General features: G+C 44.1%; 1 protein-coding gene and 1 long non-coding RNA gene across 2 annotated transcripts in view; one reads left to right on the top strand and one right to left on the bottom strand.

The window, feature by feature from the left end:
* Window positions 1-1,733: 1,733 nt before the first annotated feature.
* On the bottom strand, window positions 1,734-16,036 carry LOC144324890 (uncharacterized). The gene is made up of 3 exons (XR_013391334.1): window positions 15,947-16,036; window positions 15,465-15,536; window positions 1,734-5,563 (listed from the first exon to the last, which is right to left on the bottom strand). It is a non-coding gene; the product is annotated as an uncharacterized LOC144324890 (long non-coding RNA).
* BRWD3 (bromodomain and WD repeat domain containing 3) overlaps window positions 16,010-22,594 on the top strand; it is a 76,506-nt gene continuing 69,921 nt past the window's right edge. The window contains exons 1-4 of the mRNA XM_028714801.2: window positions 16,010-16,338; window positions 16,438-16,496; window positions 16,683-16,712; window positions 17,592-17,651. Coding sequence (XP_028570634.2) covers window positions 16,305-16,338; window positions 16,438-16,496; window positions 16,683-16,712; window positions 17,592-17,651 — 183 coding nt within the window. The 5' untranslated portion in view covers window positions 16,010-16,304. The remainder of the gene's footprint in view (window positions 16,339-16,437; window positions 16,497-16,682; window positions 16,713-17,591; window positions 17,652-22,594) is intronic.

Here is a 22,594-nt window from a genome sequence, read left to right as displayed (position 1 = left end):
GTTCACAGCATAAAATGATTAGATAAAAAACTAAAATACATAATAAAAACAAGAGCAAAACAAATCAATAACCTCCCCCCCCCCCCACTATCTCACAAACACATTTAAAAGGATATAGGATGTTAGTTAGCCAAAGGCTTGGTTGAAGAGTTCCACCACCAAAAGCAGCAAGCCACCTATTCTCTCTTAAGGGGAAAGAATAAAACACATACTTCAAGCTTCCCTTTCATCACTCCTAAACTGTACATAATTTAGACACTGAAGCAAATTCAGGCCTTTACACCAGGAAGACAAACTGTGTAAACAAGATCACAGAGTACAGCGATTGTAATATCCTTCCCTGTTTATTAGCAGCTGCAGTCATGCTTTGAGTCTCAATATAGAAATACATTCCTGTCCCAGAAAACCATCTGAAATATAGTCAATCACTGGGGAACAAAAATTTTGTTGTATTTACACCTGCAGTTGTTCTAACCTAATTTCGACGTGCTGATCTGAAGTTGGTTTTTTTCTGTAAGCTCTAGGTTTTTTTGCAATTCATGTTTTTCACTTTTCACCATAATCTTTGTTTTTCACAATGCAAGAATTCAATATTTTATTAAACACATAGCCAAAGTAGTACAATATGAGTATAAATGTAAGTGGCTTATATAGCATTGAGCATGACATATATAGCATTGAAAATGACATGTATATCTATGTACAGTTGGAGGTATGCAAAAAAAATGTAATCCCTTGGGATACACAGTATACTGGGGAACATTTTTTCCCCATTTTCTTTTGCATGAGATTTTTCAACTGTTCTTATATGTTCTTTCAATGCTGATTTCAAATCTGTAATTGATTTTCGTGTACATGCTATAGTTATCTTGCAATTTCCGACTTTTGCCGATATGTCATATTTACACTGGGGATAAGTGGACACTGACACGTTGATCTACCCTAACCACATGGTAATTATTGTTTTGCAAACTTAAATTTTCTTTATTTTTACAGTTTTGTAATCTAAATATTTGTATTTTTCAGATCGGACTATGGCTTCTTCAAGTAGACAAAAATGTGTAAACAAGCCTGATGCCTTTTGTTATGCTATTATTGCTTGGTCAATACAAAGGGTATTGGCAAGAAAAACCAACATGCTGTCGCCTATCCCAGTATTCCTTCAGCAATTAGACCTATCCCACACTCTGAGGAACTCCCAATTCCAGTTTTTAAGGGGTTTGTCTCTTCTGAAGATGAAGGAAGTGAACCTGGTGAGGAGCACAACTGGATCATCTGTGTGGATCTCAAAATGGTCAGCAGAAAGGCTTTACCAAGTACCTGAATAACAATTGTAGATACCACTGGGAAACAAAAATAGAAGTCACTTGTATGATCCTTGGGTTCTCGCCAAACCATGGGAACCCCAAAAGGCATACTCTTCCGTTTTCCTATTGTCCAGTTTCTAAGCATTTCCTCACAATTGTGATAAACAATATGCAGGGCCCATTTCTTGTCTTGGTCGCCATGGGGAATTTCAAAATAGCTTTTATAAGCACGCCTCACAAACACTGTTATATTGCGTCTTTGACGAGGAAGTGTGTAGCAGCCACATACATAACAAAAGGGATCAGGCTTGTTTACACATTTTTATCTACTTGAAGAAGCCATGGTCCATTCTGAAAAATACAGATATTTAGGTTACAAAACTATAAAAATAAAAAAAAACTAAGTTTGCAAAACAATAATTACCATGTGGTTAGGGTAGATCAACGTGTCAGTGTCCACTTATCCCCAATGTAAATATGACATATCGGCAAAAGTCGGAAATTGCAAGATAACTACAGCATGTACATGGAAATCAATTTCAGATTTGAAATCAGCACTGAAAGAACATATAAGGACAGCTGAAAAATCACATGCAACAGAAAATGAAAAAAAAAAATGTTCCTCAGTGATAAGCTATCACATTAATATGAATGGTTGTATCACATCAACATAATGCATACTTCTTCCCATTACCTGACTGCCTCCATAAAGATGTAAAACACAACACTGAACTTAATTTTAAGCATTACCCCAAGAACAGGATGATATTAGCACAGAGAAGTTTCTTTTTAATAGTTAAGATGTTTTATTTTAATAGCTTTAAATAGAAAGCTTACTTAAATTAAACCTGACAAAGTACTCAAAAACAGTTGATTACTCTATGTTAAAAACACCTAAGAGTAGAGATGGAAAAGAATGTTGATTTTTAAGTGAACCAACTAGCACAGAGATTTCCAAACTGTGTATCGTGACACGTTAGTGTGTCTGTTGCAGTGTGTAGGTGTATTGTGTGAATGCTCCCCACACTCCTCCTGGGGCTGGAAAGGGGTTAGTTTAACCTCCATTTTGCTAGTAAAACTGAATTACCATGTTGCAAAATGATGCATGTCTAAAAAAAGTTGGGAAAGTACTGGACTAGCAGATAGTGCAAAGCCCAGGTAGCTTGAATAGCTGAGAGCCTACAGTCCTTGAGGTGTCTTGTTTTCCCGTGGCCAAGATGTGGGGCAAACATGACCTCTCTGAAGTTGAGAAGTTCGAAAAGAGTAAGCTGAAGAAAATCAACAGCTCAATTCCTAATCTAAATGGGGGAGGGGGAAAAATACCTCTTGCAAGAGACTACATGTGGGGTGCATGGATAATAATTTTATGTATGGAAAATACCGTAGTTTTCGCTCCATAACACACATTTTTTCCCTCCAAGAAAGTAAGGGGAAATGTCTGTGCGTGTTACGGAGCGAATGCTTCCCTCCTCCGTGGCTCGCTTTGAAACAGGGGAGGGGGGGGGGAGCAAAGCAGGAGAGGAGAGGAGCCGCTTACACTCGTGTAAGCGGCTCCTGTCCGGTTGGCTTCTTTAAAGCAAGCAGGCTCTCTGTCCCTCCTCCCCACTCAGTTCGCTAAATAGCAGGAAAGATTTTCAGATCGCTAAGGGGGGGGGAGGGAGAGAAGCAGAGCCGGCTTGCTTTAAAGGAGCAAAGCGGGAGAGGAGAGGAGCCTCTTACACGAGTGTAAGCGGCTCCTGTCCAGTTGGCTCCTTTAAAGCAAGCAGGCTCTCTGTCCCTCTTCCCCACTCAGCTCACTAAACAGCAGCAGCTCGCTTCTCCCCTTAAACCCCTCTCCTGCATTATTAGCAGCATCCTCCACACACCCCACGCGTGTTCCTTCTCCCCTTAAACCCCTCTCCTGCATTATTAGCAGCATCCTTCTCCACACACCCCACGCGTGCTCCTTGTCCCTTGAGTGCTTTTCCTTCCCTCCCCACTTAAAACATGGTTACAAAGCACAGATCCACATGGATCCTCAGGATTTTTGCACTGGGTCACCCCAAATTCACCATCAGATCACATAGCATGTCCATGGCTACAGTTTGCACCAGAAAAATCACGCACCCACTGTTGCCTGGGGCCGCAGTGGTGCAAAAACATGGTTACAAACATGGATCCACATGGATCCTCAGGATTTTTGCATTGGACTACCCCAAACTCACCGTCACATAACATGTCTGTGGCCACAGCAGGAACCACAAAAATCATACATCCACTGTTTCGTTTAGAATATTTTTTTTTCTTGTTTTCCTCTAAAAACTACGTGCGTGTTATGGTCGGGTGTGTGTTATAGAGCGAAAAATACGGTATATGTTGCATGAAAGAAGGTGGGTTTGAATAACAGTTGAGCCAGGGTTCAGGACCAGATCACTAACCTGGAGAAGTAGTCTAATTTATTGACAGCTGCATGAATTATTATAGCTAGGAAGGGGCAAGCAGAATATAAAATGGAAGAATGGTATAAAGAGGATATAGCTATTAATGATAAATTAACATGTGTCATTAAGGTAAGAAGGGGAATATGTAGGAGAAATGATTTTGATGAGATATGGAGGATGATTTATAGAATTTATTCTGTTAAAACGGAAAGTAGTCAAGAGGTGTTGAAATTATGGGAGGTTGGGTAGTTACAATGGAATGGTCTTGGGGGTGGGGTTCTAAAAAAATGGTTAAAAAAATGAAGAATTCTAAAGAAAAACAGAAAAGACAGTATCCATTTCTACATCACTGAATCACCATTACCTTTTACATTATTTTTCCATATTTTATCCGTACTTAGTCACATATTGTATAGTATGTATCATTCATAAAACACATATAATTACAGTTGATAGAGAATTGTCTGATTTATAAGAATCAAATATATTGCAGCTATAAAGTGTGTACCATCCTGTAGAACACCAGGACATAGAACATAACAGCTGCCTAGCAGCTATGAGATTATAAATCAGTCCACAGCAGAACAGATTATACTGTGCCTTATATGAAATTGTTTCCCCACCAATCGTATGAACAGCTTTTATAATTTACAGTAATAAACCTGTATTTTATGGACTCCCCAGCATTTGTTTCTGCATAAGCAGACTGAATTGGAAACAGAACAGATAGTACAAAGAAGAAAGGCCTCCTTGAATAAGCAGTCTTTTGAATTCAGCCTTGCGCTATACAGTAGTACTAAAAGCAATTGTTGGTTATGGAGCTCCATCTAGGGGAAGTATTTATATAAAGCAGGATGGTAATGAATTGGCATCTGATTTAAAACAAAGCAAATAGCTGGGGGGGGGGCAGAGAAACCCCAGGACAAGAATTTAGGAGATAGTAACGGCACTTACATCACTGAGCATTATGTAGCTCTGGGATAATGGAAGAGGAAGAATATGAATCTAAAGGAGAAATGGACAGAAGAAGGGGCTAAGTCTCTGGTCACAATGTTGCTGGGTTGTTGTTGTTGTTGCTTAGTCGTTTCCGACTCTTCGTGACCCCATGGACCAGAGCACGCCAGGCACTCCTGTCTTCCACTGCCTCCCGCAGTTTGGTCAAACTCATGCTGGTAGCTTCGAGAACACTGTCCAACCATCTTGTCTTCTGTCGTCTCCTTCTCCTTGTGCCCTCCATCTTTCCCAACATCAGGGTCTTTTCCAGGGAGTCTTCTTTTCTCATGAGGTGGCCAAAGTATTGGAGCCTCAGCTTCACGATCTGTCCTTCCAGTGAGCACTCAGGGCTGATTTCCTTAAGAATGGATAGGTTTGATCTTCTTGCAGTCCATGGGACTCTCAAGAGTCTCCTCCAGCACCATAATTCAAAAGCATCATTTATTCGGCGATCAGCCTTCTTTATGGTCCAGCTCTCACTTCCATACATCACTACTGGGAAAACCATAGCTTTAACTATACGGACCTTTGTTGCTGGGTTAGCCATTTGTTAATCTAGTGCCCTCCAGATGTTTTGGACTACAACTCTCATGAGTCCTAGCCTGCATGTGCAGATGGGAATTGTAGTCCAAAACTTCCAACGAGCACCAGTTTCACAAAGTTTCCATGTTGCCTTCTGAAACATGGAGACGATAACACTGACTTACCTGTTTTGCACGGCTGTTTAAGAATTACAAGAGAAGGTGGTTGGTTGTCATCCATCTGTCTCAGGAGACAATGGAGGAGTGTACCTTTGGGGATGAGAGCAAACTGCTGGAAGGTTGCTTGCTGTTGCTGTAGAGACTGATATAGGAGAGACATGTTTTGTTGCAGCTGGTGCAGCTAGGCATCCAATTGTGCTGCTGCAGATGCACCACAGCATTTCTTCTTTCTGTGCTCCTCCCAGGGGTCATTCCTCCTCTGGTCATTGGTATGGATACACATATAAAGTACTTTTACAAAGCACTATATTAAGAACTAAGGGAAGACCAGGACAGCATGGAGGGAGAGCAAGTCTGCTCACTGTACCCCCTACCCAATATGTGCCCATCTAGCCTTCTTAAATGGCACTCACTTTCTACATCTGCCCTGGCTAAACAACCAGTGTGACATGGCATTTGCACTCACCATCACCCATTTGTTAACTTCCATCTCTTCTACTCCACTTCTCACAGCCACATTACCCCTCCCATGTCTCACTGTCATGGTAGCCTTAAGATTTTTCAAGAATACAACTATTTCTCAACAAGGCAACATTTTTGGAGTGCGACCCTCATTGAGTGCAAGGAACTCACAGGCCAAATGCTGATAAAAACAAATCGATAGTTATCTAGAATCATAAACTTCATATAGAAGATGGGAAGTTAAAGGTGAGAGATGGGGTCAGATCTGAACCAGGGAAGCTCCTGGTTCACAAGCTCGGTCTCTTTGTCAGCACGTTATGTTATCTTATTACTTATTGCTATTATTATAGTAGGGCAGGTAAAGGTAAAGGGACCCCTGACCATTAGGTCCAGTCGCAGACGACTCTGGGGTTGCAGCACTCATCTCGCTTTATTGGCTGACGGAGCTGGCGTACAGCTTCCGGGTCATGTGGCCAGCATGACTAAGCCGATTCTGGCGAACCAGAGCAGCGCACGGAAACGCCGTTTACCTTCCTTAATGGAGAGAATTTCACGCAGCCTTTAGCTTTGAAAGTGCCAGTCAGCTGGCATGTGCCCACACATCATGTACTGACTGTACATCAGGGGTAGGCAACCTAAGGCCCATGGGCCAGATGCGGCCCAATTGCCTTCTCAATCTGGCCCGCAGACGGTCCGGGAATCAGCATTTTTACATGAGTAGCATGTGTCCTTTTATTTAAAATGCATCTCTGGGTTATTTGTGGGGCATAGGAATTCGTTCATTCCCCCCCCCCCAATATAGTCTGGCCCACCACATGGTCTGAGAGATGGTGGACCGGCCCATGGCTGAAAAAGGATGCTGACCCCTGCTGTACATCATACTGAATCTTGGCCACGGATGGGGCCACATGGCAGTGGCAGGCAATCCAGAGGCAAAAATGGGTGGAACGGCAAATGTGACTCTTACCTTTCTATAATAGGTTCAGTTCCAGCCACACACAAGTCACAGGTTCCTACACACACACACACACACACACACACACACACACACACACACTCCATCCATGTAAGCAAGAGGCATTATCAACTAAGATAAAAGGCTAAATATGGGATATAATGATATTCATTTATTAATGGTATAGATTTATATCCTGCCCTTCATCCCTTTTGTGATCCTAGAGTCATACCCTCCAGCATTCCGCCGATGAAAATAGGGACATTTTCATCAGAGGAATGTTGGAGGGTATGAACACACAGAGTCATTTTTAAGAGTGACAGAACTACGATGCATTCTCTCTCCCCACCCCCCAGAGTGAACATGGTGGGGTTTGCCATGACTTCCCGCTTCAGAGAGCAGCTGCCTCTTAGCAGAAGCCATGGAGATACTCTACATCAGTGTTTCCCAACCTTGTGCCTCCAGCTGTTTTTGAACTACAACTCCCATCATCCCTGACTAGCAAGACCAGTGGCAAGGGATGATGGGAATTGTAGTCCAAAAACAGCTGGAGGCACAAGGTTGGGAAACACTGCTCTACATGACATACATTGTCCTAGACTCAATGGGCCAATGGCTGAACTCAGTACAGTATATAAGCAGCTTCATAATATTACTCTACTACTAGCAGTAATTACTGAATTGTGTTTTACATGTGTTGGATGGCCTCCTGCCATGTAAGATTTAGTTTACCTTCCTGCATCGCAGGAGGTTGGACTAGATGACCCTCGGGATCCCTTGCAATTCTATGATTTACAACTATACCATAAAAATAGCTACTTTAAAAACAGTACAAAACAATACAAAAACAATTTTTAAACAATACAAAATGAATAAATGAGGAAGAGATCTGTTTTCATCCAGCCAGTAAAGCTTGTTGGAAGAAAAAAGAAGAAGTCCCACTGTTTCCATTAGGTACAAAGAGTGGCTGGCCACCATATATCAAGAGCAATACTGTTTTCCCACAGTTTTCCCTGAAAGCTCTGCTCCAAATTACTCTGGAGCAGGCTACTGATATAATTGTAGAATTGGAAGAGATCCTGAGGGTTATGTACTCCAACTACTTGCAATGCAGAAATCTCATCAAAAGCATCCATGACAAATGACCATCCAACCTCTGCTTAAAAACCTCCAAGGAAATAGAGTCCACCGTCAAGGGAACAGCTTTTACTGCCAGAAAGTTATTCCTGATGTTTGGTGGAAGTCTCCTTTCTTCTCACTTGAAGGCATTCATTTGGATGAATGCCTTCCCCCTCCAGAGCAGGAGAAAACAAACTGGCTCCATCTTCCATATGACAGATATTTGAAGCAGTGTTAGAAACTCAGATATATAAACTAAGCACCAAATGGCTCCTTATACCAAGGTTACAGTCACCGAAATGGAATGTCTGGTTGCCATTTTGGGGCAAGACAGCTGTGAAGTCTTATTTTTGCAAAGGACTGACTGTGATTGATTATCAGTTAAACATCTGGCTAATTCAGATGACAACCTTGAGCTAGGTTAAGAGCTTTTGAGAACTTAAAGAAGGAAAGTCACTTTATCCAGGGACAGTCCACATATACATTGGCCTATACCTACCTCTTTTTCTTAATGGTGACACAAACCATTCATTACGTAAGAATATTCTTCACAACTGTGAGCAGGGCAGTGGAGTGCGGTAAGTGAAGACAAGCTACAACAATTAACTATAATGTTGTTCACCTCTATATGGGGTTGTCCTGGAGCCTAGGCATCTTCACTTGGTTGCCTGGCACCCAGCTAATGTCAAACACTAATTTGAAGATGGCTATCCTATCTCCTCTCAGTCTCCTCTTTTCCAGACTAAACATACCAAATTCCCTCAATCGTTCCTCATAAGGTTGGGTTTCCAGATCCTTGATCATCTTGGTTGCCCTCCTCTGCACACGTTCCAGCTTGTCAACATCCTTCTTAAATTGTGGTGCACAGAATTGGACACAGTATTCCAGGTGTGGTCTGACCAGGGCAGAATAGAGTGGGACTATTACTTCCCTTGATCTGGGCACTATGCTTTTGTTGATGCAGCCTAGAACAGTGTTTTTTGTTTTTTTGCTGCTGCATCACATTGTTGACTCAGGTTCAGCTTGTGGTCTACTAAGACCTCTAGATCAGTGGTTCCCAATTAGCTAATTACTGAGGACCCCTTATTTTTCAGAAGTCAAGCCACAGATCCCCTACTTTTGAAAAATTTGATAACTCCATGGTAGTTACCTCTGCAAAGCATTTTTTTCAACAAAATGTGTATTAGCTCTTAATAACCAAAGGATTTTAGGTACACTAAAAAACAGACCAGGGCTGAGCGATATCTGGTTTTCAACATCATGATATATCAGCAATTAAACATCACAATATTTCTATATGTCACAATGTCTGAAATTGGAGATCAGGCGTGGGCATGAGGGAAGAAGCTGCAGAGACTGGATGGGTGGAGGGAGGAAAGGAAGCAGAGTCACTGCATGGGTTGAGTAGGAAGGGATTGGGATGGAGGGGTATGCATCAGTGGGGCAGCCACCTCAGTGCCAGGGGAAGATAGTGCCATGGTACCTTGAACTGAGGGTGATCAGCTGCCCTGTTTATCATCCTATTGGTGGTGCCTTGAAATCAACTGCCCTCCCTTGCATGAGGAGTGATATATTGCTGCATATTGCAGGGTCAAAATTGTTATCGCAGTGTGATTTCAAAATCAATTTTGGCCAGTATATTGTTTTAGACCATAAAAATTGTGATATTACCATGCAAAAATGACAAAAATTTTGTTTGGGGGAGGCAAGGGATGGGGCCGTGGACCCCCTGGGTGCATTCCAAGGACCCCCAAGGGCTCCTGGACCTCTAATTGGGAACCACTGCTCTAGATCCTTTTAATGTGTATTTCTGTACTTCTGGTAAGCCAGGTGTCTCTCACCTTAATATTTGTTTAGTTGGTTCTTCCTGCCTAAGTGTAGAGCCTTATATTTGTCCCTATTGGAATTCATTCTTGCGTATATGCAGCTCTGTGTGTATGAAGCTCTGCTCACTACTCCTCTATAATTTAGTGTGGAAATATTTCTTATATATTCTGTGCTTTAAAAACCACACATTTAAAAATATGTACTCTTAATATTGAGCCACACTAATATAAGTGAGATGCCAAATTATGTTCTTATTACTAAATTTGTATGTTTATCCTCCAAGAAACTCAAAAGTAATGTACATGGATTCCAACCCACTGCCTCTCATATTATTTTATTTTATTAATTATGAAATATATTTCTATCCTGCCAAATTGGGATTCAAGGCGGCTTATAACATTTCAAAAATCAGTTATAAAATAAAGAACAACAAAAACAAGCTGGTTAAAAGCAATACTTAAAATACATCACAATATATCTAAACCCAGCAATTGTAACTTGCAGACAGCAGCCTAGTCATCAACATAATCTGCATCTTAATTTCCAAATGCATATATTCTACATATATTTGCCAGTTAGGCTGAAAGAGGGAAGGCGTCTCAAAGTCACCTTTCCGCAGGAGCCGAAAGAGGGAGCAGGGCCAGGGCCAAAAAGATCAGCAGCCCAATTCTGTATGCTTTTACTGCAAAGATTCTTGAGATCAATGGTTTACTCTCATGTGAGCATGCAAAAGATTCGGAATGCAGCCCTGAAGCCCAGTCCTGCACATTTGCCTGGGAGCGAAACCTTAACTCCAGTTAAGGTTACTTACTTCAAAGTAAATTTGCAAATATGACTGGGGATGGGCTTCAACAGGCAGGCAGAAAAACAAAAAATAACTGCAAATTGTCCGCACACCTCCCCCCAACAGCAGGCACTGAACTAAAGCACCCCAAAAATCAATTGGCAAGCACATCCACCCTTGCTCCATCCATGATTGGCTCAGGTAGCCAAATGGGGGGATTATTTTTGGAGGGCTGGATTTGCAAGAGGATTTTGGTCTCCCCTCCCCCATCCCCTTTTAGTTTCTGGAGCGGAAAACAAAGAACAAGCCGCAAGTCCTTTACATTGAGCGATATGATGGTGGTGGAGAAATAACAATAAAATAAAATAAAATAAACATCAATTTGCTTAAGCGTGTGTGTGTGTGTGTGTGTGTGTGTGTGCGCGAAAGACAAGCGCTCTTGGGAACCGGTGATGGTGATGGAGGAGACACAGTAAGAATCCCCGACGGAGTCAAGGAAAAAGAAAGAAGCGGCACCGTTGGAGGGGTCGTAGAGGAAAGAAGTCACTGAGGATGCCGCTTCCTGGAGATTTCCTATGGCGAGGGTGCCTTTCCAAGCCAGAAAGGGAAGGGATGGCAAAGATCCCGATGATCCTTCTATGGAAGCGTAAGCTGAGATAGGATGGACTTGCCTGGCTTCAGGCAGCAGGGTCCTAGAGTCCCACCCGTCTTCATCACAAAGCTTAGGAACCACTAACTCGGCTTTCGGAAGGAGCTCCCACGTCTCCTTTCCAATGCAGCTGCCGCAGCCGAAAAAAAAACAACAACAGAACGCCCGAACCCCGGGGCACTTGTACAAAAAGAGGGGCTGCCACACAAAACAGGGCTGTCAGGGGGGCTGGGGGCGGTCTGTAGAGTAGGTATCAATTAAAAAAAGGATGCCATGCAACCTATTGAGTATAAAATGCACAACTTGTACAGCTAGAGCAGGGGTAGCCAACTCCCAAGAGACTGTGATCTACTCAGTTAAAAACTAGCAGTGATTTACCCCCTTTTTTGGGTTCAGGTCAGAGCTTTTTTTGGGGGAGCCACAGTTGTTCAGCTTCTTTGGGGGGAGCCGGTGATCTACCGCAGACGTCCAGTGATCTACCGGTAGATCACGCTCTACCTGTTGGGCATGCCTGAGCTAGAGCATCAAACCTAGCTCCTGGGGATATGGCTGATATTTTGAAATTACTGAATGTCTTAGAATAAGCAATTTGCTATTAGCGTCTTCTTCAGAAACAACTGCTTCACAGCATTTCTGTATTATTGGTCCCAAGATTTAGGGGGGGGGGGGATTTTACATGAAACCTTAATAATCAGAACAATGCTATAGGTAAACTGGAAATATAATGAAAAACCAACATAATAACAGATACTAGCTAATTTGTTAGTGTATGAAGCATGAAAAAGGGAGAAATAATAGTCATAACATGCCTTCCAACATTTCTCTGATGAAAATAAGGACGCCCCGTTCCATAATATTTCTACTATGTATACCCACATATCTTATTGGATTGCCCCATCACTCTGGGCAGTTTCCAACACATTTAAAAACATAATAAAACATCAAACATTAAAAAAAACTATACAAGATTGCCTTCAGGCAGCTCGGGGTTGGATAACTCCATACCCTCCAACATTTCTCTCTTGAAAAGAGGGACATCTATCATACCCTCCAACATTTCTCCAATGATAATACAGTACAGACATCCTAAGGAGAAGCGGGACATTCCAGGATCAAATCAGAAACTAGGAAAGCTTCTCTAAATCAGGGACCTCCCTGGAAAACAGGGACCCTTGGAGGGTATAAAAAAATATATGTAATCCTTTGAATGAATACTCCCTTACTTTAACTTCCTTCTTTCTAAACCCACTTCCTTCTCCTTTTGGTATTTCTTGATACCTCCTTTCCTACTATTCCACATTCACCACAAATCAGCTTTGTTCTTACTTTGCAAATGAAAAATATTCAGCTGTTAACTTGATGGGATGGTGCATATTTTGATGTGCCACCAGGCAGAGAAGTAGTGTCTACCTTTCAACAGTGGGAGGGGTGTGTGTTGCTGCTTCCCTTTTGGGATATTCTCAGGGTATGTAGCCAGCGGTAGAAAGAGTTGCTGGCTACCAGCTGTACAAAGAGCCACCCACCATTACAAGCCGTGCACAGCTTTTTTTAACATTAGAAAATTTGATAACTCCATACCCTCCAACAAATTTTGATAACTCCATACCCTCCAACAAAAAAAATGGGGTGGCACCCTGAGGAGCAAAGTGGATGCTGCCACATTTGACACGAATCAGAACAACTGTCATATTTTTGCTGGAAATTTGCTGGAAGTTTTCAAATTTAAAGAAGGAAAGTTAAAAAGAAGCGAAAGAAGAAAATATTCAAAATAAAGGAATGGGTGGTGAAAATTAGAAGCAAAGAACAAATAAGAAGGTCCTGCTTCTCCCATAGCTGCAACCTTGGCTTCAAACTGACCTCAGCCATGGCTCTGACTCTCCTTTTCCAACTTGTTGTGTTTTACAGACTCCCACTTTACCTCTCAGCCCAACCCCCCTACTCAGCTCACATCATGCAAAAATTCCAGGCGCAATGCTTAAAACTCTCCTTCAAAATTCTCTTTTGTCTTCCAAATGAACTCTGGGTTGAGGGATGGACCCCTCCCATTTGTTTTTCTTAATGGCCCATTATCTTCCCCTTGTCTTTATTACTGGCTGATCTCCCAGGTGATTATCAGGCTGGCCTGGCTGATCCAGGAATTAGGAGTGCCCAGGTATTCAGACTAACACCCCACCCCATGGGCATAACCAAGAAGGGGCAGCTGCCCCACAAATCAATCAATATCAATAAAAATCAATACAAATTTGAGGTTCTGCTCCCCAACAAAAGCCTGCCCCTCTAACAAAAATCCCTGCTATGCCCACGCCCCCCCCCCAATTTGCAGGACTATACTTCGATCAAGGCAGCACCTCCAATCCTCGTTTTGCTAATATAATAGCAACTACTACACTCAAAATGTTTCTGGAAATGGAAAGCTAAGAAACCCCGCTTCAGAATTTTTGCCATGAAGAAACAGCCGTGTTCTCTGAATATTTATAACAGAGCCCTCAAAACGCAACAAAACCACCCTTCTGCTTGAAATTAGAACATTTCTTAAGCGAGGGGTCTAACTGCCTACCCAATGTTAGTCATATCATTTATTTGTGCATCAGCAGACACGCATACAAACCCAATGCACACACAGGAACCAGCATTTCCCAAAATAAAGCCCACTCATATCTCAATAATGCAATGCCTATAGTGAAAAAGGGGGTGTATGGGGTGGGTTGGTACCTCTGGTGGGGGACACATTGTGTTCCTTCTTGGGTAGTTTGCCCACCTTTGGTCCCCAATGTGTACTCAGCTTTCACCTATGGCTCCTAGATTCTGTCAGCATGCAACAGTAACTACACCCCATGAAACTGCTTTGACTGGCTGGCTAAGGCAGGTGAGGGTAGCAGTAGCGTAGTGTGGGTTGTCAGCACCCGGGGCAAGGCAAGTAATTTGCTCCCCCTAACCCGTGGATTTGCGCCCCCTAACCTGTGGATTTGCCCTAGCCCCAGATGTTGCGCCCGGTGCGGCCGGCCCCCCCTGCACCCCCCACGCTACGCCACTGGAGGGTAGCCAATAGCTCTCAAACCCTTGGTTAGGGACTTCCCCTGCATGTGAAGACAGGCTCTGGTGGATTGAGTGGACTGTCAACAAGGTGATTTCTACATGTGCTGTAGTGGCAAGTGAGTGATGGATGGGGCCTGTCAACCTGGGAAGGTAGCCCATCTAGGCATGGGCATAGTGGGGGGGGGGGCCCTACACATGTGTGGAGTTCCTAAGGCTCCTGTAGCCAAACTGGTGCCAAACATACCGGTCTTTCCTTTGAACCACATTAGCGAGGCCGAGGGTGTGCGTCTTGTCATCTGGGCAGCTCAGGACTTCCACACACACTGCCCAGGCTTGCGCCCTGAAAAGGTTGCTTCACTGCAACTAACACAACAGTTTGATTTCACTCCCACTGTCTCTAAAGACAGGTGGATGACAACAACATACAGTGGATGCTCGGGCTGCGAACGTGATCCGTGCGGGAGGCACGTTCGCAACCTGCAGCACTGCGTCTGCGCATGTGCGGGTTGCGATTCAGTGCTTCTCCGCATGCGCGACCGCCGAAACCCAGAAGTAACCCGTTCCGGTACATCCGGGTTTCGGTGTGTCCGTAACCCAAAAAAACACCACCTGAAGGGCCTGTAACCCGAGGTATGACTGTAGTGTGTTGGCACTGTGGTCTAAACCACTGAGCCTCCTGGGCTTGCCGGCTGGCACGCTGGCAGTTCGAATCCCTGCGACGGGGTGAGCTCCCATTGCTCTGTCCCAGCTCCTGCCACTAGCAGTTTGAAAGCATGCCAATGCAAGTAGATAGGTACCACTGTAGCGGGAAGGTAAACAGTGTTTCCGTGCGCTCTGGTTTCTGTCATGGTGTTCTGTTGTCCCAGAAGCGGTTTAGTCATGCTGGCCACATGACCCAGAAAGCTGTTTGTGGACAAATGGCAGCTCCCTCAGCCTGAAAGCAAGATGAGCACTGCAACCCGTCACCTTTGACTGAACTGAACCATCCATGGGTCCTTTTACCTTTACACCTAGTGTGTAAAGGTAATAATAATGTGTGCTTTTTGAACTCCCTTGCACGAAATGTTGACAGCTCTGACAAGTGATCGTCACATTTCCATACATGCCCTGCCAAGACCGATTTTTTTTTTTTGGGGGGGGTCCAAGTTCAAATCCCCCATTCCACCACTACGCTCACTGGGCTAGGGAGGTTTTATTTCAGCCTAACCTACCTCAAGAGGCTGATGCGTGAGGATAATTGTCGGGCAGGAAGATCGGGAGCTCGGAAACGCATCCCTGCACTCCTGAAAGCAACAACAACAATGGATGGGGTTTTAAATAATAATCTTTTATTTTATTTTGCATATGGATAAAATCAACAAATTAAACGCAGCAAGCGAGCAGCCGACATTTCTGAAACTGACAGCCGACGACCATGGCCACCTCTTCCCAATCTGGGGCAAAGATCAAGCCGCAGAAGCCGAGGGGCGGAATCGGGGGGAAGCCCAAGGCCCTGGGGTGCGCAGGCCTCAGGCTCCGCTAGGCCCAAGGCCCTTTCCCCTTTTCCGCCTTCCCTGCCTCTTCCGACCGCCGCCTCGGCCGCCTCCCACAGGCCAGCCCGTTCCACCGCCCCCATGCGGCCGGAGGCTCCCTCGGCTACTGAACAGCCTTCCTGCCTGCTTCCCTTCTCTCTCTATCACCCCCCCCCCCTCACCCCGTAATTACGGAGCCGCCGCTGTCTCTCCCCTCTCTCCGTCCTCCTCCATTCCCCTTCAGGCGAGCAGCCAGTCTGAGGGCCGGCACGGGCTCGGTCCCTCCTCCGCGGCGGGGGCTATATGGAGCCGGCGAGGCGCTAATGAGGCGGCGTGCGGCAGCGGCAGCATATATACCCTGCCGCTGGGGCTGTTCCGGGCGGTCGTAACAGGAGCCGCTCCTCAGGCAGGCAGCTCGCCCGCCCTTTCCTGGGACAGGGACCATCCCCAACAGCGGCAGCGACGGCGGCGCCCCCGGCGCCTTTCCCTTCTGCCCCGGTGCTCCTTCCTGACGGGCCTTCTTCTGAGGAAAGAGGAGGGATGGCGGCGGCCGCCTCGACTCAGCTGGAAGCCGGTGAGTCTCGGGTGCCGCGGGGGCTGAGGCGGAGGCTGCCTCCTTGGGCTTCCCTCGCCCTGCTTTAACCTGGCTTCTTCTTCTTCTTCTTCTCCTCAGAGCTGTACTACCTAATTGCCCGCTTTCTCCAGTCCGGACCGTGCAAGCAATCTGCCCAGGTGTGAAGGGTTTGTGGGCAAAACCTAGCGTGGTGGTGGTGGTCGGTCGGGGGGCGGCGGCGGTCTTGTTCTAGAATGGAGCTGGGTTTTTTTTTTTTTTTTTTAAGTCAGGGGGTTGTGGGGAAGGGACCTCTATTGCCTCCCCTCACGCTCTTTGTGTGTGTATCTGTATGTCTTTTTCCTCAGGTGCTGGTGGAGGAGCTGGAAGAACACCAGGTAATGTCCCAGCATGTGGTCTGAGTGGTTTTTTTTTTTTTTTTTTTGGCTGTGTGTGAGGGATTGATTAATGCCGAATTAATATATGCCTCCTCTTCAGTCCTTGACCCCAATCCTCGCTTCAGTAGCCGTGCAAATGCCCTCCTGGTTCGTAACCCCTTCCCACAAATCTTGCTATCCGTGAAGAACTTGTTGGGATAGGTATTAATTGCACACCTTTGCAACGAAGCCTCCGTCTCCACCCCCTATTATTTTGTTTTTAAATTATATTTATTCACGGAGCAGCTGTCTCAATTTAAAGAAACAGTGCTTGCTTTTGGTGACCTTTCATTTGGCTCTTAAAAAGATAAAGAAAGAAAGAGGGAGGTGTTGCTACTATCAGTCCTGGTTTCTTCCTCCACCCTTCCCCCACCCCACCCCAAATGTGACAACACAGTACATGCAGTTTTTATCTGCTCAGGAAAGGAGCATTATTTCCCCCTGTAGTGCTTGCTTGTGGGATACCCTGGGGTGGCAAATGAGTGAGAGAGTGGGTATATTTTGGTCAAGGAGCTAGTAGAGGCTTTGTGGAACGGCCAGATAGGCTTTCTTTTCTGAAGAACTGTTCCAGGCCAACAAAGGAGAAGCTGCACGAAATGTAAAGGGCTCTCTCCCACACCAAGTAGGACAGCTTTTACATGTAAACCTATTTTCCTTTATCTTCAGAAGTTTTTTTCTTTACACCCATCTGCTGAGTGTAAGTGACATGGCATGCAGCTGTAAGAATCAGTGGGGGAGTTGTTGGGAGATAAGGGAATCATTTGTTTTCTCCATTTCGCACGCGCTTTTAATTGCAAGACCTGTATCTCTTCCTTGCACCTCCTCCCCCGCCCCACTCAGTTGATCCCAAGGCGCCTGGATTGGCAAGGCAAAGAGCATCGAAGAAGTTTTGAGGATTTGGTGAGTGAAGGCTGGCTTTTAAACTTGCAGGTGGGGTCGGGGTTGCTTCAGCTATGGAAGATATGGCAGAGTTATTGCCTTTCTCCTTCTTTTCTACTCCAGCCGAGGGAGAAAGGAAAAGTAATGTTAATATTAGTCACTTGGGAAGGGGTTCCTGGTTTATTTTTTGTGTGAATTGGGGAACGGGGAGGGTTATCTGAGGGCACGTACAAAGCTCAGGCCAATGATTCTGCACCTACCAAGCTGGAGTTCCGTGTTTGCAAATGAGAGTTGCCTGCTGATTGGTTGCAGCTTTAAAGATAGGAACTGAACAGAAGGGTTTTTTTTTTTTTGCAGCATTCGAAAGAAAAATACTACACTCTCACTGCATAGCCATATTATGTGGAAACAGAGCATTTGCTGATAGATATTTAATTTACACTTTAGATCAAAATGTAGAATGTAAACAAATTATAGAGTGAGTCATTATGTGTTAAGTTTTGCTTATGAATGGTGAAGATCAGTATGGAAGTACATTGCTTTAAACATGGGAAACATTCATATTTGCTTGAGAAATAAAGGAATGGTAATTCTTGCTGATCAAAAGGGGAATGTAAATAGGGAGAAGGGCTGAAAGTTTCTTGGAAGGCAATCCTTGAGCAATCCTTGGATTCATTTCATTTTAACAATTTGTGCTGGTGAGATGATAATGTGGCACATCAAGTTATGAGTTGTGAGAAGTGTATTAGTGCGAACTGATTTACTGAGTATAAAATATTACATATTTTTAGAATACATTTCTGGTTTTGATTCTAAAATGGGCTATGTCATCAAATGCTGGAGTATGCCAGTTGCTGTGTGTGACGATCATTATATGGAATATGATGTTAAAGTCAACATTGTATGGTTGCTTCTGCTGGTACTGTAGCAGTTAGTGTAATTGCTCACTACTTTTTTGAATTATAAACTCCTATCTCTTATGTCTGGTACTCCTGTTTAATTTAGAGGCGCCTGAGGAAAGGAAGACTATTGTTACACCTCTGATCTAAACCCTACTGATGTATTTTCTGTCCACCTTGATTCCATAGGTTTATGTTTTTTTTGCAGAATACAAGTAGTTCTGAAAATTTTGCTCCTTTACCTTTTAGCCTTGTACTAATGCACTATGCTAGATGCTGTATGATGTTGTTATTTTTATTGCTTTTTTGTTTCTTATAGATTGTATTATTTTATTATAATTTACGTTCCATAGAATTCATGTTGTAATACAATAAAATATAAGGAAAAAGGAAGCAATAAAATATGCATATTTAATGTGGCCATATTGTGGACTAGCTAAATGAATCTCATTGACCACTGTCTACCTATGACATTTTGAGGACCCCTGATATTGCCACTGGGCATGTTCAACTGTTTAGTGGGTACTTCGCTTCAAATTGTAATATATTATAAATGATGTTCTGAAGCTGCTCACTAGGGCTAATTCCATCCCTTAGTTCATGTATGGGGAACGGTCCACTAGCATGGCCAGTGATCAGGAATAATGGGAGTTTTATTCTGACAACACCTGGGGTGATACGGGTTCCTCGTCCTTAGTTCTTAACCTATACCTAATATTATATTTTTTGGAAGCTAATAAGGATGGGCTGCTGGTCTTTAGCAACATATTTCATCTCACTGGGTAATATAAACATACCTCCATATTTCCAGGTTGCTGAGTGTGGCTTTTGAAATTAGATATGAGAGGGAAAACTTGTAAGCAGGAAAGAATATGATTTCGTTTGTTTGAATGGACCCTTCTGTCCTTGCCCAGTTTAATTTTTCCACCATTTGAGGTCAAGCTTCTCTCCCCCGACCCACTGTCTTTTTAACGCCAGCAGGAAAATTAAACCGGCAGAGGCAAAACAGAAACAAGCCAGTACAATTAGAATATGAAAAACAACTGATGGAAAACCATGTAAAGAATTGTGTGGCAAGATTTGTACCGTATTTTGCGCCCCATAGGACGCACCGCCCCATAAGACGCACCTAGTGGTTTTTTTTTGGGGGGGGGGAATAAAGAAAAAAAAATTATTTCTCCCCCCCCCCCAGGCGTGCGGCTGGCGCGGGGGAAGCCCGAGCTTCCCCCAACCCAAGCTCCCAGAACAGGCTGCTGCCTGCAAGCCTTGCGAGCCCCGCGGGACCTCCTGCCGGGCGCGGGAAGCTTGCAGACACCTTCCCGAAGCACGGGGCGTCCTCCGGAGGGCGCCCCATGCTTCGGGATGCAGGCTGCCGCCCCAAGCCTCGCGCGCCTGGCGGGACCTCCGCCGGGCGCGGGAGGCTGGCGGACACCTTCCCGAAGCACGGGGCGTCCTCCGGAGGGCGCCCCGTGCTTCGGGATGCAGGCTGCCGCCCCAAGCCTCGTGCGCCTGGCGGGACCTCCCGCCGGGTGCGGGAGGCTTGTGGACACCTTCCCGAAGCACGGGGCGTCCTCCGGAGGGCACCCTGTGCTCCGGGCTGCAGGCTGCTGCCCGCAAGCCTTGCGAGCCCGCGGGAACTTCCCCAGGCTCACAAGGCTTGCGGATAGCTTCCTGAAGCCTGGAGAGTGAGAGGGGTTGGTGCACACCGCCCCCCTCGCTCTCCAGGCTTCAGCGAAAGCCTGCATTCACCCCATAGGACGCACACACATTTCCCCTTCATTTTTGGAGGGGAAAAAGTGCGTCCTATAGGGCGAAAAATACGGTAATTTCTTATAAGCAAGAAGTTGCATTTCTTCTTTTTTTGCTGATCTTATGACTGGGAATAAAGTGAATTTAAGGAGATCAGATTAATTTCTCTTAAGTCTTCACTGACTTTTCAAGGTACTTAAATATTTCTGACATTCATTTCAGGAAACCTTCCTTTGATTGTGAGTCAATGATCAAGCTTTATAGGTATGAAATATTACTTAGATAGGAGTATGGTTGTTAATACTTGGCTGGTATATTTACACAAGCAAATACTATAGTAATTGCTACCAGTACTTGTGACACCTATTTTACATGGCAGAATCTTTCTGTAAGGAAAGGTTCTCCTATTCTATTGCTGCAAGCGAACAATATACTCAACCAATACTGGTGGTTATAATTAGAAATGACCATGCACTCAGCACATTTGTACATTCTATAGTGGAAGAAAAATGGTTGTGAATATGAGTTGCTAGAGGTTGACAGATCTAGTTGTTGGATCTCTGACTTCATAGAGCCATGCCTAGTTTTAATTTATGTGACTATAGTAATAGACCAATGCAAGGTGTTCAAGGAGGGATGAAACTAGGCTGTTTTTCACCTAGGTCAAAGATCCCGTTTGGCACCTCCATGCACATTTGCATTCACACAGACAGGCAGTGAGCCTCAATGGTGCCTGTCTGGAGGCTTCACCTGGGGCAAAAAACCATGCTAGTCCCCCCGTAGCTAAGGCACTCTCTTCAAGTTATATTTTCTTTAAACGGAGGCAATACCTTTTAAACAACCTTTTTTACCCCATAAGGTTGTGTTTTTGTTTTTGTTTTGCCTTGCCCAGGTAATCCTGAGAGCTGCAATCCGAAGGTACTGAGAACTGCCTATCCTATAAAGTTATTAAGTTTCTTGAGTCCATATATAGATGTGCTTTAAACTTACCGAGAAAAAGCTGGATGATAATTTATTGGAGATGTGTTAGACTTGGAGTTGACCATTTGCCTGGATGAGTAGATTATCAGACCCGAGTCTCCTTGCTCTGGGGTGTTTGTGTGCTTGTCTTTGTGGACTTATATACAAAGCTAGTACGGGATTCCCTGCATACTGGCAGGCCTTTTGACTAGATATGATTCTTCTAAATCTGTAGTTCTACTTAAAAGGCATCTACCAAACTACTCCTGACCCATTCTGAAGATGCAAAGGATAGTGTCAGAACTGGCATTGAGCCTTAGGGTAAATAGTGTTATTTTGACAAACAAGCACAACATCAGCACAGTCATTTTCATACTTGGGATCCTAGTTAGCTGCTTTATACCCTTAGACAATTGATCCATCATGCTCAGTATTGTCTACAATGACTGTTGGTGACTCTCCAGGATTTCAGACAGGGAACATTATCAGCCCTGCCTGGAGATGCAACGATTGAACAAGAGACCTTCTGCAGGCAAGCAGATGCTTTTCACTGAGCTACTATTACTTTTTTGTAACTATCTAAACTGGAGCAGATGCTCTTGCTTTAGATAAAGCCCCTAATACATTGCCATTTGGGAATTAAACTAGTTTGCTACTAGTGTAGTCAGGAGTATATATGCAAAGAAGAACAATAACAATACGATGTGCAATGCACTGTGCAGATATGTTCTAATAAGTCTCAACTGCTTTTCAGACTGAAGTCCCTCTCCAAGTAGTGTTCTAAATTTAAAATATGTAGTAAAAGGCAATTTTGTAAATAAAATCAAAACAGCAAGATAAAATATAATTCTCACAGACCAGCAGAAGACAAACAAGGCTGAAATAATTAACTTGCCCTGAAAAGAGACCAAAGGTATCTCTGGAGGAAGACTGCAGAGCAAGTGCAGATAGGATCGTGGATCAAATATTTTTGTAGCACATTTTCAGTGTAAAAAATGTTTTACATGCATACATTGTCTCAGTTGCTTTTGCAGGCACCAGGTAAGGGAGGTTGATATTATTTCCTTCATAATGCAAATAAAGAGTATATGTGTCTTAATATGTAAATTATAGCAAAAAGTCTAGATGGTCATGATGTCATATAATTCATTAGCTACAAGTGCCAGCTCAGAGTAGACTTATTAAAATTAATGAACGTGACAAACTTAGGTCCTCTAATTTCAGTGGGTGTACTCTGAGTAAAAATTGCATGGTTTCAGCTTTTCCTCTAGCTCAGAAGACTAGAGGCAAGACTGCCCCAAAGCTATTAGTGGTGATGGGGTTCTGCCATAGGAGCCAATTCCTAGCCACCCCATA

Source organism: Podarcis muralis, chromosome Z (genome assembly GCF_964188315.1).
Source record: "Podarcis muralis chromosome Z, rPodMur119.hap1.1, whole genome shotgun sequence".
In the NCBI taxonomy this organism is placed as follows: Eukaryota; Metazoa; Chordata; class Lepidosauria; order Squamata; family Lacertidae; genus Podarcis; species Podarcis muralis.
This window is presented reverse-complemented; position numbering and strand designations above follow the sequence as displayed.